A 21,550-nucleotide genomic window follows, 5' to 3' on the forward strand; every position below is an offset into this window, starting at 1 on the left:
CAACCTGCAGCACCATTTGCGTGGGGTTTCCTCCTGCTTCCACTCTGAAGAAGCAATATTGGCATCTGTCATTTGACTCAGGTTTTACAGTCAAACTGGTAACACATAAAATATACTCCAGTGAAGACTACACAAATATGATACTGATCAATTAGGAAATGCACAGCAGTGCAGCTGAGGTCCGAAGACTCTATTCACAATGCTTTGCAACCCAATGTCTGCTTTCTGTGCATGTTTTTAGACATACAGAGGTATGCTTAAGAACAAAAGGAGCTTTCCAGATACAATGTGTTGTGGAAAGATCAATCTGTGATGTACCCGAAGTTGCCCAGAAAGCTATTGAGTATTTTGGAGCACATTCCATGTAGGGTAAGCATAGCTGAAATGAAAATGACGCATACATACAAAGTAGTATAACGAAAATAGAGGTTTCTGGAATGAAAATGGCATCCCTTTATGCTGCACCTACAGCAGCAGCTATGTGGAAACGATTTCCAAAATCAGGCGTCATTCTGCGTGTCTCGTAAATAAAGTAGCCTTAAATGCGGACTTCATTAGGTAGATTTCATGGAGATGAATCCTATTTCACCAATGACGCCACTGTCAGTAGACTCAATTTACATTACTGGCATACTGCAAATCCTCATTGGTTACTGGCATACTGCAAATCCTCATTGGTTATTACCACATGATATGTGTCTGCCCCTGGTAGCTGAGTGGTCAGCTTTGACGGAATGTCATACCTAACAGCCTAGGTTCGATTCCCGGCTGGGTCAGAGATTTTCTCTGCTCAGGGACTGAGTGTTGTGTTGTTCTTATCATTATCATTTCATCCTCATCAACATGCAAGTCGCCGAAGTGGCATCAACTCGAAAGACTTGCACCAGGCGAATGGTCTACCTGACGTCCTAGCCACACGCCATTTCCATTTACCACATCATATGCAAGTGCACAGGGTTCTTAACATATGGTGCTGCCTTCTAGAAGACGACGTCATTGGACAAGTTTATGTGGCTCCCAGACTAAGTGGTTGGCTGTATTTGCAATTACTACATAATGGGCTGAATCTTGGACATCTCCTAGAAGATATCCCACTTCAGTTAGCTGTGAGGCACTGGTTTCAGCACAATGCTGCACCACCTCGTTATTGTGGAGGGATTAGGGAATATCTCAACAATGTGTATCCCGAATGGTGGAAAGGTTGTGGTGGTTGCATTCGAAGGCCAGTGAGATTGCCTAATTGAATGCCCTTGAATTTTTACGTATGAGGCTATGCCAGCATTTACGAAATGGAACCAGAAGATCTAGATGTGTTAAAAGAATGAATACATCATGCTTGCTCTTCAGTATTTGCAGAAATGTTAAGAGGTGTCCTTGGTAATACCGAGAGGCGCTTATGTAAATGCATCCAACAAGATGGACATGAATTTGAACATTTGTATTACGAATAATGCAGTTATAAAGATCTGTCAGTCTATAACACAGGTTCAAAGGAACATCATTTATGATATTCATTATTCATTGTTCGTTATTGCAGTTAAATGTGGTACTATTTATGTAATACTGCCAACTGTGAAGCAAGAATTGGTGCATTATGTGTTGCTAATAAATTGGCTGCCATATGTTGATATGTCTTGAAACATATAATTAATATCCTTTGGCCCTTGTGTGTGTTGTTTTTGTCAGGGAGAATCATCCTTCTACACAGACACCTTCCTTGAGCCTGGGAATTGAATCTGGCATCCCTCCTACAGCAAGCAAGTTTCCTAGCGACGAGCTATAGGATACAGAGATTCAACTACAGTGATCTGCCTTTGTGGTGTATAAACAAATATGTGCACCTCAGGTGTTCCATAATCAGCTGAACTTCGGATAGTATACCTAAGGTATCGTGTAGTGTATTTTCTCCAAAGTAGAGAAATTGCAGTAAAAGAGGAAACCATTTTTCATTGATAAGTTTCCTAAAGGAAGGCATGGCAAGTACTTCTTTCTGGCTTGTGAAAAATTACTTGAAGAATGAATTTGCCAGTTGCTGTCTTCATTTCATCACCTGTTATATCTTGCCAGAAGCGAACTTCAGATCTTGTTTCTGAATTGGGATGGGAAGTTGTGTACTGTTGGGCAAATATTTTCATTTGATTGCTATTGTTTTGCACAGATTCATCTACAGAGCACTGAAAATGCCATCTTCAAAAGGAAGCAAAAGGCTCTAGAGAACTGCACTAACATGTGCAGAAGCATGTTGTGCATCTGTTGCAGTGCTTCATCGTTGTATAGTTCTGAATCTATATCACTTTAATTTTCTTCACCACCCATGTCTACCAACTATTGGAGCTGTCACTGAAGTTATCATGTTTTTTAAAGCAGCCATTCTGTTTCTGAATCCCACAAAAGACTTTTTTTACCATTACAATAGATCAGCAACAAGTAAACACAAAGCTAACAGCATGAAAAGCATGTTTTACTGTCACTTGATGCATGTTAAAACACTCAGACAAATGATATAATGAGTAGAAATTACATAATATTGAGTGATGGGTGGTACTGCCCCGTGGCTAAAGCATTAACTCGGTTGGTTAGTGTTCCATGGACCATTTTGCACGATAGATCGTAATGATGTGGAATGAGTCATTTTACGTTCACATCGCAAATTAATTTGTACATATGGTTACGTTTTCAATATTTCTAAGGGCTTTTTAAATAACATTGTAACGTATGGGCCTGAAACGTGTCATTTCCGTTAGCTATAAGTCCCAGAAAGCTGCCGACAGATATATCTGTTGAACCTGCTAAGAACATACATGCTATGGATGGATATAGCTGTCATGTTGTTGTCAAAAATTTCTCAAAAGTCATAACTGTGGCAATCCCGAACATATCTTCTGTTGTAGACTAGTCAGTAACATGGATTTTTGCAAACAGAAGTGCAGTATTTATTCAGCTCAGACAAGATGGAAATACAGTTTGCATTTGGATAATGCTTACATAACCACAGGGAAAAGTATTTTTGTTTTAATTAATTGAAGCCCACCAATGAAAAGAAAAAATCTAAGAAAACACATGCACCATTTTGCAGGTTTCATTTTCAGTGGACTTCTTGTAGAGACGAAGAGCTCTGCATAACAAACAATCCACATATTTTGCAGGAGAATTATTTGGAGTAGCTTAGAACCTACCATTGTGTTTCCTGTTTTCAAATTTGTATTTGTTTTATTTTAAAAAAAGAACACCATTCTGTAAATTTTGTATGTGGGGAGTTGTACACAACCAAGTTGATGTGTGTCATCTACCCCCACAGAACACACAGTTTTCAGACTTTTGTGGATGACTATTGAAGCCACTAGGCAGAAGATCATCATCGTGTTCTTAAACCTTAGGACTCTTCCCCTTAACAACTGACTGAAATTTGAAAACAATATAATAAAAGACTTCTTCTGGTGGACTTAGTTGTAGTCAATCATACCTCGACACTAGGGAGAAAAGCACGTAGCATTACAAACATACAGGTACCTCCACAGTTAAAGATTTCAAAATCAGTATGGAAAGAACTTCACAATTTGAGTGGCTCTTGCCGTGATAGAATGTGGACATCATGCACACATATCCAAATAACTAGCAATTGCAAGTAAGGTTAACATGTCAACAACCCATGAAAACAGGTGCAGCAATGATGACAGTGATAGTAACAACCGAACACAATTATGCACATTTAATGATGACTCAAAGGACATGCTTGCACAGCTATGACTGATGCCTTCAGGACTGTACTTTATTTTTCAGTTCTGCAGATTTTGTTAAATTAAAAAAGTAGAGTGCAAAAACATTGTGAAGATGTGGGAAGCATTGAAAAGAAAAAAAAGTGGGTTGAGCACCATGATCACTACCTGATTTTATGTGAATCTGCATTTAATAGAAAGTCCCAATAGAGTACGTACTGCCTGATAATGCATAAACACATTAGAGAGAAGAAAATAGCTATCATATTGCAATAAAAATGTAAGAAATAGGATTCTCTAGCTTGAAAGAACAACAATCGGAACATAGATAAATGAAAAATATCAAGAAAAACAGACATGGAGGCTAGCTTCTAGTGAAGCAGTCTGGAAGGAAATGTAACTGCTAATGAGAATGATCAGGAACAAACACATTTCATTATTTGGATGTCTAATCAGGACACCAGAGAACAGAATCAGGAGAGTAATAGAGATAGGTTATGGAAATCAAGGAAGATTTGAAGATTTAAAATTACAATAAAGATCTAATAAACAAAAAGAGACATAAATCAAGAAACTGAAAGACAGACAAACCAGATAATAAACAGAGCCACAGTTACACAGTGGGAAGAATGATTTCAAAGGAAGGATGTGTATAAGCTGATACCCAGAGAATATTGTGCTTGGAAAACAAACTATTTTCATCCAAATTCTAAAGTGCAGTAAAAATCATACAGTATTTTGTAACAAATGGTACTTTTTCAGCTGATTTTAAATTTAACATCATCTCAAGGAAACATTATTAATGCCAGTATTCCACCTGACAGTGAGCAGCTGTATATGGTGCTGCTCCATCAATTGTTAAGTCAGCATCAAGATTCACAAACACCTCATCAGCTGATGGACACACATCTGTATTAGTAACAATGTTGTCATTCTGGCCATCAGTTTCATCTCTCTCACGTTGAACGATTTCATTGTAACTGAGAATTTGGAATCCAGGGTCTGAAAATCACAAGCGAGCCCCTTGCCTATTATCCTCTGCACTGCAATTGGATTGTCCAGGAATTTTTAAAAGCATATTTCTTATGTCCTCAAGTGATATTTCGTCCTCTGCCATGTCTCATTCTTGTTCTTCATTTTTGTGCTGTTCTTGTGTTCTTCATCTTTCTGCACCCCCATGTTTACTTGAAATGCCTTGCAGTTGGTTCCAAGCTCTTTTTAATGCGGTTGTCTTCACTAAATTCAGTGATTCCACGACCACGTAAGAGCAGGCGTTTTAAATTCAATTTTTGGTGGTAAGCCAAAGTGCCTACTTCGTTTCCACCTTCTGTCAACAATTTCCTTGACAGTTGTCCTTTGTAATTTCGCTTCATAGTTTCAATAACCGATTGGTCTATTGGCTCCAGCAAACTTGTTACATTTGGCAGCGGGAAGTGTGTTCTGAAACGCCCACCTTTTCTATCAAAAAGGCTTCTTGTGGGCTGGGCTGGGCGGGTAGGTGTATTGCCCAGAATTAATGTCACGTTATCTCCTTCTTTCCGTATGGCCTTTTGTATTTTTTACGTAAGGTATGAAAATTGAATCATACCATTCACAAAGCAAAGTGGCAGTCATACAGACCTGTATTTGATTCTTGTAAAGCCCGAGGATTTTTGATTTTTCGATCAACTGATGAGTTATTTTGAGGTTCGCCGTGGAGTTAGCACATCTCAGCACTGTATTACAATCTTTATTAACCTGATGGCTAGAAGCATTAGTTCTTCTTTTAGAAGCTAAATCTGTTCCAAAAAAAGCCTTGCAAATAAAGGCTGTATAAAAATGCAGGATCAAAAGATTTTGCTTCAGTTTTAAAATTTCTTGCTATTTTTAAGTTTGCTCATAATTTTTCATCAATTACATCCAACTTGCAAATACTGTGCTTTGCTTTGATATTTCATAGCCAGCCATTGCTTCCTTTTAAATGAAGACAAACTGTCGGATTTTCTCAGCTAACGGTTTTGCTTTTTCGCAAACAGTTTGCCCTGAAAGAGGGTTTCCCAATACTTGCTGCTGTAAGAACAACTTTAATACAATCTCATCAAGGTCTTTGTTTCCTGCTGCTTTCATCGCTTTTCTCGTTGAAATCCCATCTTTGTTCTCAAAGACAGACTCTAAAGTTTAAAATTGAGTGGTGGTTTTTTTGCTGAAGTTGCTGATGTTCCCACACTAAACATCTCAGTTAACTGCTTTCCACTCCAGCCACTCACACATTTGTCTAACTGTTCAAGAACTTTTATTTTGTCTGCTAACCATAAGACAACACATTGTAATTTAGAAGACATGCTCCACACAGTAAACTGAAAAACATGCAGAAAACAAAAGACTGAAGGCATAGTGACAAATCAGGATATATGTTAATTTCGAGACACAGGCTGACGTGGCTGCTCTGAAAGTCGGGCACCACAAACATAACAGTGTGCACATTGCACATACAACAATGCACGAATTGTATTCATTGTTCACAAGATTTTGTGTTTTAATGCATTCGCTGTGGACTGATTTTAGAATGATAAAGAAACACAGCATACTGTTTACTGTAATAACTATTGAAGAAAATCAACACTTTTATTCAAACAGTACAAAGTTCTTTTCCCTCAAAGTGATCTGTATAATTGGTGATCTGAGTAGTTGGAGTTCAGATAATTGTAGTTCTGCTGTAGCTGTGAGGGGGGAATCCTATGCTATCTGACAAAATGGTGGATGAGTTTCTTAGTCCCATTGTGAGTTGCCAAAATGTACTTCATGTAGTCAGTTATTTCAGTTTGAGGCATCACCTGTTTAACTCACACTTAATGGAGTACCAGTATCATTTAACAGTGCGGGCAGTGAAACAAGTCTGTGGTGGGATGATGAAAAAATCTTCCATCCATTCTGTTCACTGACATCAGTCATTTGGCATTAATGCCTGTAAATTGTCATTGTACCTATAGGTACAAAGTGCTCTGGCATATATCTTAATTGTTTTGGGTGTTGTGGGCCTGATGCCATGTTACGATAAAAAACTTGCTTCCACGTTCACAATATCAACTTATGAACTAAGTTAAAGAAAAAATTACCATCAATAAAGCAACTCGGTGACCCTTTCCATCTTCCCTCTCCGGTCCTTTTATTCTGCCCAAAATGAATTTAGTGACACACTAATTGTCTGACAATAGAGACAGTAAATAGTGCTATACATCGAGTAGCAGACACCTATGACGGTCACCTCAAGTGAGTAGCAGACATCCATGACAATCACCTAAAGTTAGTAGCAGATGTCCATAACAATCACCTACAGTAGCTGCTGAAATATTTGAACATTTTTCAACATTGCATTAACATAGTTATAGGAAGGGCAAATGACACTGAATGACTAGTTTCACATTAATTATTTTATTCGTAATAAAAGCTTGTCACTGTTACAGATCAACAAGCAAAGAAACAAAGCGAATGGTATGTGATTGCTTCCTCACCAAGGAAGAACTAGCTCGAGGTGATATGGGCTGTGGAGAGGACTGTCTAAACCGCCTTTTGATGATAGAATGGTAAGCAATATTTTAAATTAAGTATTACATTTGAACTAACACACGCGCACACACTGGGCGGTGGGAGTGGGAGTGGGAGTGGGAGTGGGAGTGGGAGTGGGAGTGGGAGTGGGAGTGGGAGTGGGAGTGGGAGTGGGAGTGGGAGTGGGATAGTGTAAACAACAACAAAACAATTAACTGAACCATCTAAAGACTGTACTGTGCAATGTAGCATCTCCATATCTCACTCCCATTCCCACTAATAATAAAAATCGTTTTAATTTGTCATATACTTTTTGATGTTTGTTTTGTCGGCAAACACACCTTGAAGAAAGACTGCTGCAACCCGAAATAGTCCAGAAGCTGTGCTTTTTTTGTTTTAGAAATAGAAAGAAAAAAAAATTTCTGTTTGGAATGGGATTTGCAAGCCTAAACACATTTTATTATTCTTGTTATGGATTAGGAACTTGGTCATCCAATGCATGGAGAGGGGGGGGGGGGGGGGGGGAAGAGAGAGGGAGAAAGTATTCAACACAAAATTGTTGCAAATTTATGATCATTAGGTGGAACAAGATTTTTCTGTTTTAGGATTTGCATTCATGCTTAGTGTTGTGTAGTGCTTACTTCAGTATTCTGAGGGAGAAACCCGTTTCTTTAATGAAGAATGTAGATAATTTTTCTCCATCCTACTTAACGCCATTGGTTTGAAATGATAATCGTATCCAAGCATGTAGTACGCATTTGTTAGTTGCCTTCTTTATGTAGTTGCAATTTTCATAGTTAGCAGTGATTTATAGCTAAAATGAATTAGAATGAATGTAGAGGTTTTGGAAAAGGAGCCCTTTGGTCAGTAATCAACAAAAATTGGAGGTATGTATCCAGAGGGGCAGAAAAAACATGTCGTTCAATTTCAGTTACGAAATCACAGGTTTCACCTTTTGCCTTAGTTTCTTTATTTTTACTGATGATCATTTTAAATGTTTAGAGTTGCTGAGTTTTCATACATTACACCCCCTCCATCCTCCTTCATTAGTCGTAATATGAACATAGTGTCAGACGTTGTTGTTTAGGTGCTAACGTAATGTCTTTTCAGTGGTTCTCGCTGTGCAATGGGAGATCGGTGCACCAACAAACGCTTCCAGCGGCATGAATATGCAAGATGTGATGTCTTCAAGACTGAGAAAAAGGGGTTTGGTTTGCGAACATTGGACGATTTGTCAGGGTGAGTACTACTTCAGATGCTATGTTTCGAACAGTGTACCCTCTCCACTATTCGAATTTCTTCAGTTTATTCATTTTTGTGTGTTTTGTTCATATTTTCAGCTGACATGTTACCTGTGTGCATGTTCATAATCTTTCAAAACATTATTTGAGTGAGAAAATTTGTTCTTCTCTAGATCCCATTTAAATATTAATATAACAAATTCCCAGCAACGTGAACCTGCTTAAGCCTGAACTCTCAATGAACACGAACAGAATGTTGGTTCCAGCAGAAACGTACATGATCTCATGGGAAGTTCCATCGGTTACAAGAATTACATAGTGTTTTAGTGTTGTATCAATAAGATTCTCCCCCCACCCCCACCCCCCCCTTTCTCTGTTTTAACCCAGTTGTAATATTTTCATTATCAGTAGCTTTACATACAGTAGCATGTGAATGCTGGCTCTGCCAATGACGACGCATTTTGTGAGTTGTTCAAAGCAGTTTCCTGTGTAGCAGCCTGGTTCAGACTGATAGTTCTGCAGCTTATATAGCTGAGCATGACCTTATCAAAACTGCAACTTCCAGAATTGAATAAATCTCCCCTCGGCACCTAGTAAAATTAGAGGCGCCTCGGATGAGCACAACAGTTACCCACAGTGGTCCTTATGTCACTACAGCTCTGTGTTGCACAATTACACAATCGAGCTGTGACTCGCAGAGATGCACAGCAGAGGTGCCTCACACAGATAGCATCGAAGGGTGCCCCTGTGACCTACAGCACCAAGAAGAATTGCTTCCCAGCTTTTGGCAAGACCAGTGTGTAGTGTGTTTTAAATGTTTAATGACTCCTCAGTGCATTGGTTGAAGCAAGCTGGTTGTATTCATTGGCAAAAATGCAACTTTCACATGTGGGTCGAAATTTATTGAGTAACAGGAAAACAACCAGGTGCGTTGCCAATTAATAGCATCACTTTAAATGCAATTTGTTTTAATTGGCGATAACATTTGACTTCAGGTATGAAGTGGTGACCAAACCAGTCCTCAAAAAAGGAAGCTGCCACTCATTGACTTTCTAATCAACCCAGCTGCATTTTTTAAAACGCCTGGATTTTCTGAGTAATAAACAAAGACAGGTTTTTAATTTACTATCACCAACTGCATTCACACCATACATCACTGTCAGCCGATCTTTGGTGGCTTTAAAAAGTGGACAACACTTGCCACCTCTCCACTTTCTGTGATGCTATGCCAGTTACACTGACTTTTGAATCTGCTGAACCAACTGTTACTAGCTTTCAACATTTCATCTTTGGCCACCTCCCCAGCTGTTCCTTTCAGCTTCTCAAAAATCAGCTTTGCTTGAAAGCACGCCATGCTGTGATCAACAGGACAATTTTTCACTCTTACTTGATTATCACACCATACTTATAACATTGTTTCCACCTGAGTGATAAGATAATGATGTTTACGAATTATGCTTCAATTCAAAGCTTGAGTATTTTTCACAGATTTGAGAACTTTTCTTTGCTCTTTCTTCTTTCTTCGTTTGGGTCATCTAAGGGCCACACATCAATTTCAATGCTTCCTTCTTTGTTGTTCTTTCTGCTTCCTCCAGTATTCTTTCTTCTTTCCACTAGGTATCCTTTTTCTCTCCTCCTACCATTTTGACCCTGTCTTCTCCTCCCTCATGCCTTAGAATCCTTCCATTTTTAACACTTTTCTCTTGAAACTCTCTCTTTCTGTTGTATCTTTTTCACTTCTGTTGTTTCCAAATCTTTCCTAACTTCTTGTATCCAGGCTATTGTTGACTTCTTGTCCCAAAGATACCTTTGCTCTTTAAAATTGCTCTGAATATTGATTCTGGTAGATCAAACTCATTTCCCAAATCACAAATTTTAATTTTTTCAATAAAGTCTTTGATAATAGTAAGTTTACATTCAATGGTAATTCGTTTCCTGTACTTGTTTGGTGCAAATGAGTCACTTCTGCTTTGTTTGGATACTGTAGTTGGAATAGTCTGAACTTGTCATAAGCCAAACACTATGTGAATGGGTACTTGGAATTGAGGTGCACCGTGCTCAGACAGACGATTTGTGTAACTCCCGATTTGCATAAAATGGTTTAGCGTAAGTCGAAGTATTTTTAAAGTACAACTCATATGATATCTACAATATGGATGAAACTGGACTTTTTCCTTACAATATTTTCCCAAATTGTATCCTCATAGTAAAAGGTGACAAATGCAAAAAGTGGAGCAGGCAGGAAATTATGTTAAACAGTTGTACTTATCTGTAATCCAGCAACAAACACCATTGTTGGGAGTGATTAGTAATTCTGAGAAACCGCATTGTTTTGAGAACATGAATACTGATACTTTACTTTGCATCTAATCTCATAATAAGGAAGCTTGTATTGACAACTCATCATTCTGTAAGTTGAGAAGTAGCTAGACTAGGCATGTTCTTCTAACACTGGACAGGTGTAGAGAACATAACACACACAATCTTAACTTAACCACTTAAAGATTCACATGTTCCTCCCACAAGAAGATAATTTTCAACCTCTGGAACAAAGCATTATTGCTCTTATGAAGAAAGCGTATTGCAAGTGACTTGCGAGAGCTGGAATTCTTGTTGCTGAAAAGGAGATGGAAGTGTCATCTTGGAGTGTGCTATCACTGGATCCTGGGAATCATTGTCATTACAACACATACAGAACTGGTTTAACAAAGTCTGGAAATGCAAAGACTCTAATCTTGCTGATGAGTTAGATGGTGACAATGATACCACATTACCTGGAAAATGTAATGTGCTACAAGACATTGCGAACCCTGGAGTTAGTTTTGAGGGTTCTATTAATGCAGATAATGATGATGTGATGTGTGCTCCAGTGGCCTGGTGCACAGATGTGTCTAAGGTGCAAGAAATGCTATAGAAGAATGTGAGGAGGACATCATCATTAATTCCTATCCACAAGACGTGTTACATGCTGTGGATACCAGAACATTTTGCAAAATGCAAAATGACCACTAGTTCTACAGAAGCCACAAGTACAACTGGCTATGAATTTACCATGCATTTTTGTTCCTGTCTGCTACAGTGTAATATACATGATTTTTTTCATCATAAGATGATCTGTGAGTACATTTTTTCAAGTTTTAGAACAGTAATTAATGTAAATCTCTTTCCTTTTTGCATTCATTTTCTGTGTTGTTATTGCAAACTCATGTTAAAAATAGGTGACATACATGATTTGCTATAGTACAAATGTACCTGTATACTGTGAGTGGTTAATGTATTTCAAGATTAGAATTTTGAGTTTCTGATTAACACAAGTTTTTTAACACGAACTCTTGATTTTTCTGTTCCATTGGATCTGTATTAATAAGGTTTTACTGTATTATAATCCCTACTTCAATACAGAATATAAACAATGGCAAGAAATAACACAGCCACACAGTGTGTAGAAATGCAGTTTGGTGGTGTGTTTTTTGTACTTTTGTAATGTGACTACCTACTCTTCGCCCACCTTTCACACAGCCATGCCATTGTTAGTATTTGACTACTATATGCTAATGTGGATGTTATTATTTATTGTAAAGTAATCAAGTTCCTGTTAAATTGAACATTGCAGTTAGTATTTTTTACAGACAGACATGTATTTTGTCACATGGTCTTAATAATAAGCAGTTAGTCTTAGCTGAGGGAAAAGGAAATTTAAGTGTTATGGGTTAATATGATCATTAGAGGAAAAAAGTACTGGAAGAAATCATTCCTTATTCACACCTAATAAGCTCAGTTTCAGTAAAACTCAATATGTTCTGTATATTACTGTTTTTACTTCCTTATTATGGTGTCTTAGTAAGTGAAGCTAAGGGGAACAACTGAGTTCAGGTGTTACTGGTAGTTTCAGGCTGAAAGTTGGCCACACTTGGAAAATTTGGTGGTAATTTACAAACCTCAGGTTGGTCCTTATTTAATAAACTGGCAATTCCTATACTGTCATCAAATTACATCTCTCTTGTCTAACAGTGGAAACTCCGGGGTAGGATATCAACAATGTAAGGAAAAGATAGATTGCTGTTTATCATAAAGATGACAGGTTAAGTTGCAGACAGGCACAATTAAAAGACGCTTACACATTAGCTTTCGGCCACAGCCTTTGTCAGAAAAATAAAGAGAAACACAACCATTCATTCACATGAGCAACCACACCTCACACACCCATGACTGCGAACTCCTCATATGAAATGTATTGTAACATGGATTGTTACAAATGAGCTGCTAGACCTACATTCCTTCAGTAACTCTAAAAAAGAAAACTATCTGGAAGTAGGATGCATAGCATTGTCATCTCTCATTCAGAAACCTTGACATTGCTGTGGAGTATGTGCTTCCCACAGCCTTCTGCAATAATGGAAGACAGTTAGTGACCAAGAGCATACTTGCAAGCTTAATAGGACATCCTCCTCTAGTATTACTTTTCCTCAACAGTATTTGTCAATACCAGTACTATTTTTCGAATTTTGGATAGTTCAGTATTATCTCAGTTGCTTTTCTGAAAACTTTCATGTAATTTTATACACAGTATGTTATATTTCAAGCTAAAATTTTTGAAAAGGAATTACTTTATAAAATATTTTAGTTTTGATGTCATAATCAATAAGCACAAGTTCTGAATGTACAGTTAAAATTATTTTTTGGAAAACATTTGAAATTACAAAATATTTGCACACTTAAAATTTCTTTTATTAATTACACAATCCTGCACTGTTTACTACGTTTCTTTCTGGACTCATTTATGAAATAAACAGATTGTAAATTGTACTCTGGACAAGTATGTCCTAGCAAGTGAATTAAGGATGGAAAAGACACACCATGGTTTAATAACGAATTTCAGAAAATGCTGAGGAAGTAAAGGCTGTTGCGCTTTCGGTTCAAAAGAGACCGCACAAATGACGAAAGGCAAAGATTTGTAGAGATTCATATGTCTGTGAAAAGATCTATGTGTGAAGCATAAAAATAACTACCACTATCATTCCTTGGGTAAAGATCTGACAGAGAACGCAAAAAAATTCTGCTCCTATGTAAAATCGCTAATTGGATCCGAGGCTCCCATCCAGTCACTCGTTTGGCAGTAGAAGATACCAAAAGGAAGGCCGAAGTTTTAAATTCCACTATTAAGAAATCGTTCATGCAGGAGAATCGTACAAATATACTGTCAATTGCCCATCACACAGAGGCCCATATAGACGACATGGTATAGAGAAACAACTGAAAGAGTTGAAAACAAATAAGTCACCAGGTTTGAATAGAATCACAAGTCTGTTTTACAAAGAACACTCTATGATGTTGGCCCCTTACTTAGTTTGCATTTATTGTCAATCTCTTGGCCAATGGAAAGTGCTAAGTGACTAGAAAAAAGTGCACGTGACTCCTGTATGTAAGAAGGGTAAAAAATGGACCTACAAAATTACAGACCAGTAGCCTTAACCTCAGTTTACTGCAGACTTCTAGAACATATTCTGAGTTCGAATGTAATAAATCTCCTAGAGACAAAAAAGCTCATGTCCAAGAATTGACATGGATTCCGAAAGCATCGCTTATACGAAACCCACCTTGATCTTTTCTGTCATGATATACTGAACTAAGGATGAAGGGCAACAGGCAGGTTCCACGTTTCTGGATTTCTAAAAGGCGTTAAACACGGTACCCCACTGCAAGCTGTTAATGTATGTACGTGCAAACAACTGGCTCAAAGATTTCATAAGTAATAGAACCCAATATGTTGTCCTCGATGGCGAATGTTTGTTGGAGACAGGGGTAACATCAGGAGTGCCTCAGGGAATTGTGATAGGATTAATGCTGTTTTCTATATGCATAAATGATCTTGCAGACAGGGTGGGCAGCAATCTGTGGTTGTTTGCTGTTAATGACGTGTTGTATAGGAAGGTATCAAGGGTAAGTGAGTATATGTTGATACAAAAAGACCTGGACAAAATTTCTAGTTGGTGTGGCATATGGCAGCTGGCTCTTAATCTAGAAAAATGTAAGTTAATGCAGATGAGTAGGAAAAACAAACCTGTAATGTTCAGATACAGCATTAGTAGTGTCCTGCTTGACAATCACAGTGTTTAAATGTCTGAGCATAATGTTGGAAAGTGAAATGAAATGGAACGAGAATTTACGGGTTATGGTAGGGAAGGTGAATGGTTGACTTTAGTTTATTGGGAGAATTTTAGGAAAGTGAAGTTCATCTGTAAAGGAGACCACATTGAAGATGCTCGTGTGCCCCATTCCTGAGTACTGCTTGAGTGTTTGGGAAGCATACCAGGTTGGATTGAATCAAAGCAATTCAGATCCAAGCTGCTAGATTTGTTCCTGTACTTTTGATTGGCGTTAAAGTGTTATTGAAATGCCTCGGGAGCTCAAGTGGGAATCCCTGAAGGGAAGAAGACATTCATTTCGAAGAACGCTACTGAGAAAGTTTAGAGAACCTGCATTTGAAGCTGACTGCAGAACAATCCTATTGCCATAAATGTTTTTTTCGCATGGGGACCTTGAAGGTCAGACTTAAGAAATTATTGCTCATAAATAGTCGTTTTTCCCCAGATAGATACATCTGCATGTGGAACAGGAAAAGGAATGACTAGTTGTGGTACAGGGCACCCTCTGCAATGCACCGTACAGTGTCTTCCGAGTGTGTGTGGAGATGTAGATGCAGATACTTCTTATTCTTTTAACTCATTTGTCCTCATAACCTCATTATAGTCCCCCCACAAAGAGGCAATGCCTGACACTATGTGGCATTAAATACTATTGTTCCATATGATATATCAACCAATTAGCTAGATAGAGGCTATGTATCGCATCTATTTTCTTGAAAGTGAAGATTTATAATTGATCCTTATACATTCAAGATAACATCTTGGCAACAATTGTCATGACACCACAGTGAACAAGATTATTGAGAGGTGGTATCGACTGATGTAATTAAGTAATTACCCGTGAGCAATGTACAATAGAAAGCTTACACTGGATCCACTCTTTTATCCTCCTCTTAATATCTATATAATAAATTTTCTTTATTAATAAACAAACTTCCCAAAGTTCCTAGAATGCTGTAGGACTTTTCCATGATGGGAGTTTTTGTTTACAAATCCTCCCAAAACATCATACGCTGTCTGTTTACAGCCTCTCCAAAATCTATAAAATAGTGGATCATGCATACTTTTCTGTAGCTCCGTTTAAAGTCTATAAAGAGTCCATTATTCATCTATAAATACCAGGTAACACCTTTGGCTTAATCTTCATTTTTGCAGGATGATTTACCTTTCTCAACCAGCATTTTCAAGCCATCACTCCCACAACAGTATTTGTAAATTCTCTGATAAAGCCTAACATTATGATCACCTATTTAATAGTGTGTGGGTCTACCTTTGGAACGCAAGAGAGCAGCGATTCTGTGTGGTGTGAATTCAGCAAGACCTTGGTAGGTTTTTGAAGGTATGTGACACCAGATGTGCATGCCCAGGTCAGGTAATTACCCTGTTTTGGGCTGGTGATTTGTGGGTCCACACCCGGTGCTTGATAATGTCCCAGATGTGTTCCATTGAGTTCAGCTCATTGTAATTTGGTGGCCAGATAGCAGTGTGAGTTCACTATTAGGCTTCTCAAACTATTGCAGCACAATTCTGGCCTTGTGACTCAGAAACTGCTGGAAAACGCCACACCTGTCAGGGAAGACATGAAACTTGAAGGGGTGTAGGTGACCTGGAAGAATGTTCACATAGTTCACAGATATCATGGTGCCTAAATTACTACTGCCGGACTATGGAAGCCCGGTTAAATGTCTCCTTTAACAAAATACTGCTCTCACTAGCTTGTGTCCTTGAGATCATGAATTTTTCAAGCAGCTCTTCGCAGGGATGATGACATATCCATTGACTTAGTGCAGCAAGAACTGTAAATCATCTGACCAAGTGACACATTCCAATTGACTCATGATCCAGTTTTGATGATTGCATGCTGGCTTGCAGAGTATGGATGTAAATGTAGATGAATGTGTGCTGAATGGTGTGCTTCAGAACACTTAATCATGCACCAGCATTGTAATTTGTAAGATCTGCCACAGATAGTCACCGTTCATGCTTTACAGAGTAGGAAAGCCTCTGACTTCCACATTGTGTGATGAGATGTGGACATCCAACATCTTGTTGCCTATTCTTGTTTTTAGTGTCTTCCACCCCTTACTGTAGATACTTACAATAGTAGCAACAAACAGCTGACTGTCTTCACTGCTTCAGATGTTCGTTCCCAGACACCAGGCCATAGTAATCTACCCTTTGTCAAAGTTGTTTATGTCAGGGGATTTCCTATTTGTGGCTCATATTGTTGCTAAGAGTGATTCTCCACTTGTCTATGTTTCTGACTGTTTATATTACAAACAAAGATTCCAAGACTTACCAAGCGGGAAAGCGCCGGCAGACAGGCACAATGAACAAAACACACAAACACACACACAGAATTACTAGTTTTCGCAACCGATGGTTGCTTCTTCAGGAAGGAGAGGGGAAGACGAAAGGATGTGGGTTTTAAGGGAGAGGGTAAGGAGTCATTCCAATCCCGGGAGCGGAAAGACGTCCCTTAGGGGAAAAAAAGGACAGGTGTACACTCGCGCGCGCGCCCACACACACACACACACACACACACACACACACACACACACACATCCATCCGCACATACACAGACAGAAGCAGACATATTTAAAGGCATATTGATATGGATATATGTGTGTGTGTGTGTGTGTGTGTGTGTGTGTGTGTGTGTGTGTGTGTGTGTGTGTGTGTGTGTGTGCGCGCGTGCGAGTGTACACCTGTCCTTTTTTTCCCCTAAGGGAAGTCTTTCCGCTCCCGGGATTGGAATGACTCCTTACCCTCTCCCTTAAAACCCACATCCTTTCGTCTTTCCCTCTCCTTCCTGCAGAAGCAATCATCGGTTGCGAAAGCTAGTAATTCTGTGTGTGTGTTTGTGTGTTTTGTTCATTGTGCCTGTCTGCCGGCGCTTTCCCGCTTGGTAAGTCTTGGAATCTTTGTTTTTAATATATTTTTCCCATGTGGAAGTTTTTTTCTATTTTATTTACATCATCATTAATTTCTGACTGTTCACTTTCATTAGTGCTTCATGTGCTTCCAGTGCAACAAGGTCGCATCCTATCTTGTGATAGGCAGTGGTCATATGTTTCGTCTTGTCACCATATATCAGTTAAATTAAACTCACTGAAATGAAGTGATTGGAGACAATGCACATAAAATCAATGAAAATGAGTAACATGAAATGATGTCTGCAACAAATGCTCACCATGGAGGTTGAAACGGATGTGGTGCTCCCTTTCGTAGATGTTTTGATTACAAAATGAGCTGACGGCACTTTGGGCCACAGCGTGTATAGGAAGAAGATTCACACCAATTTGTACCTACATGTGGATAGCTGCCACCACCTGGCACAAAAGAATGGCGTGCTCAAAACTCTTGTACACAGAGTCACACCATCTCCGACAGGGACAGTCTCCAACAAGAATTGGACGATCTGAAGACTGTGTTTCAGAGGAACGGTCACAAGGAAGGGCAAATTCGGAAGGCTCTACATCCCACACCTGCAGCACTGGTGGAAACTGAGGATGAACCTCGGAGGAGGCGGCCTTGGTTATTATTCCGTTTTGTGGAGCCTTATCCGGATAAATTAGATGAATTTTACACCAAGTGAAGACCATCTTCCATCCTCCAAGAAAAACCAAGAGCCTTCTTGGTAGTTTCAAGGATAACCTTGGTCTGCGTAAATCAGAGGTTTATCAGATACCTTGACAATGCGGTAGTGTATACATAGGGCAGACGATTCGTACCATTGAGGATCGATGCCGAGAACATAAACGGCACACTATACTGCAACAGCCCAGTAAGTTGGCAATCGCTGAGCATTGCCTGTCGGAACACCACAGCATGGATTATGACCAAACCAAAGTCCTTTCGCAGACTTACAAATGCTGGGACTGTGTCATGAAAGAAGCCATAGAGATCAGAGTAAAGGAGCCACAACTAAATCGTGACAGCAGTAACATCCTTAGCAAGACGTGGGAACCCGCGATCACCTGGATTAAGAAGGAAAAGGATATTGCCCAGAGTGTACCGACTTCGGGGGAGGAAGGAAGAACAATGAGAGCAGTGCAGGCAGACCCTCCTGAACGAGAAGACCTAGGACGCAGCGCCCAGACAGCGGGAGAATGGATGCTGTACTTGGACTGCGTGTGGGGCGCGGACTGCACCGACTCATAGGAAGCGCCTGAGGGAGGAGCAGGAGGGGGATTGTCCTATATATACATGGTGCTGGCCCACTGCCGGTCAGTACATCAGCACACCTGATGATGGCAACGTGGTCGATTGCCGAAATATTGTGTCCTATGAACGTTCATACCAGGCTGTTCACCCGAGATTTATTTCATCTATCTGCAGTTGTTTGCTGATGGTGCTGGGGTGTACGGGAAGGTGTTGGAAGTTGAGTGACTGTATGAGGATACAATATAATTGAGACAAAATTTCCACATCTACATACATACTTTGCAAGCCATTGTATGGTGGATAGTGGATGGTACACTGTACTGCTATTATTAATTTCCTTTCCTGTTCCTCTTGCAGATAGACTTGAGGAAAAAATGACTGTCTGTGAAGTCTGTTCAAAAAATTCTGGAACATCTGTAATTTCACACCAGTGGTGTGTTGGAGCGATATTCGGTTGCCCGCACTACCGCCTGTGTTTCATATGTAGATGCAGGAAGTTTCATAGTTGTATATCTTTTAGCTATTATTCAATGGTGTATTGAGTAGAATTTTGTGTCCCACAGTTTGCAAATTTAGAGATGGAAGATTTTGAGGAGCAATGTATCTGCATTAAATTTTGTGTGAAATTCAAGAAAACCTTTACAGACACACCAAGTGATGCAGGAACCCTATGGTGATGAGAGCTTAAGCAATACTCGATGTTATGAATGGTTCACATGGTTTTAAAATGGCTGGACAGAAGTTAAAGATGTCCCTCATGTAAAACATCCGTCTGTGTGTACCAACGATGCTCATGTCAGGAACACCAACGAAATTGTGCGTGCCAATCGAAGACTGGGTGTCTAAGAGATTGCAGAAGAATGTAATATTTCATTTGGCTCACGCCATGAAATCCTGACACAGCGTCTTGGAGTGCATTGTGTCGCTGCAAAGTTTGTCCCACGGTTCGTGAGTCAAGACCAGAAAGACCTTCGCCTTGCAATCTGTGAGGAGCTTTTGGATTGCACAAATAAGAGTGAGATGTTCCTTAAGAGAATCGTAACTAGTAATGAGATGTGGGTCTGCGGTTATGATAAGACAAGGTTCAGTCTACACAATGGGTTGGGAAAGGTTCTCCTAGGCCAGAAAAAGCTTGTCACTTCAGGTCAAATGTCACAGCCATGCTAATAGTTTTCTTTGACTAGGAAAGATAAAGTCATCATGAATTTGTGCCACAGTGACAAACTGTTAATCGATGGTACTATCGGGATGTGTTGGCGATGACTGCGAGAAAATGTGAGAAGGAAACGGCCTGAAATTTGGCGAGACAATTCTTCGCTCTTGCATCACGATAATGCACGTGCACATTCAACCCTGTTGTTTGCCTATTGCACAAAGAACGAAATCACAGTGCTGCCTCATCCTCCGTACTCCCCAGACCTGGCCCCTGTGGACATTTTTTTATTTCCAAAGTTTGTAAACCCGTTTGAAAGGATGGAGATATCCAACGATGTTGTTGTTGTTGTTGTTGTTGTTGTTGTGGTATTCAGTCCTGAGACTGGTTTGATGCAGCTCTTCATGCTACTCTATCCTGTGCAAGCTTCTTCATCTCCCAGTACCTACTGCAACCTACATCCTTCTGAATCTGCTTAGTGTATTCATCTCTTGGTCTCCCTCTACAATTTTTACCTTCCATGCTGCCCTCACAATACTAAATTTGTGATCCCTTGATGCCTCAGAACATCGTCCCTTCTTCTAGTCAAGTTGTTCCACAAACTCCTCTTTTCCCCAATCCTATTCAATACCTCCTCATTAGTTATGTGATCTACCCATTTAATAATCTTCAGCATTCTTCTGTAGCGCTACATTTCGAAAGCTTCTATTCTATTTTTGTCCGAACTATTTATCATCCATGTTTCACTTCCATACATGGCTACACTCCATACAAATACTTTCAGAAACGACTTCCTGACACTTAAATCTATACTCAATGTTAACAATTTTCTCTTCTTCAGAAACGCTTTCCTTGCCATTGCCAGTCTACATTTTATATCCTCTCTACTTCGACCATCATCAGTTATTTTGGTCCCCATATAGCAAAACTCCTTTGCTAGTTTAAGTGTCTCATTTTCTAATTTAATTCCCTCAACATCATCCGACTTATTTCGACTACATTCCATTTTCCTCGTTTTGCATTTGTTATGCAATGATAGATGAGATAAAAGAAAATCCACCCGATCCAGAAGTGGAAACAGTGTTGGGAGCGGTGAATCAATTGTGGAGGAGAATATTTTGAAGGAGATGGTGCACAATAAGTAAAAGGTAAGCAAGGAAAAGTTTTGTAGACAGAATTCCAGAATTTTTTGAATAGCTCTCGCATATGCATCTGTGTGACCCTTAATTTCTCATATCTTATCTTCATGGTGGTTGTGTGAAACATAAGAGGGCGGCAGTGGGATCATTCTGCAGTCAGCTTCAAATGCTGGTTCTCTAAATTTTCTCAGTGGTGTTCCTAGAAAAAGGGTTGCCTTCCCTCCAGGGATTCCAGTTTGAATTCCCGAAGCATTTTGTTCGTGAAGCATGTTGTTCGAACTTACTGTTAACAAACAAATTTAGCTGCCTGCCTTGAATTGCTTCGATATCTTCTTTTAATCCAATTTGGTGTGGATCCCAAACACTCGAGCAGTATGCATGAATGGGTCGCCCTAGCCTCTTACATGCTATTTCCTTTACGGATAAACCACACCTTCCTAAAATTCTCTCAATAAACGAAAC

At 39.3% G+C, this 21,550-nt stretch overlaps 1 protein-coding gene across 5 annotated transcripts in view; it reads left to right on the plus strand.

Moving 5' to 3' along the window:
- LOC126335445 (uncharacterized) overlaps positions 1-21,550 on the plus strand; it is a 226,621-nt gene that overhangs the window by 22,659 nt on the left and 182,412 nt on the right. For all 5 annotated transcript variants that reach the window (XM_049998734.1, XM_049998737.1, XM_049998735.1 and 2 more), the window contains exons 3-4: positions 7,160-7,279; positions 8,352-8,480. In XM_049998734.1, coding sequence (XP_049854691.1) covers positions 7,160-7,279; positions 8,352-8,480 — 249 coding nt within the window. The remainder of the gene's footprint in view (positions 1-7,159; positions 7,280-8,351; positions 8,481-21,550) is intronic.

The sequence above is a fragment of the Schistocerca gregaria genome, chromosome 2 (genome assembly GCF_023897955.1).
Source record: "Schistocerca gregaria isolate iqSchGreg1 chromosome 2, iqSchGreg1.2, whole genome shotgun sequence".
NCBI lineage: Eukaryota > Metazoa > Arthropoda > Insecta > Orthoptera > Acrididae > Schistocerca > Schistocerca gregaria.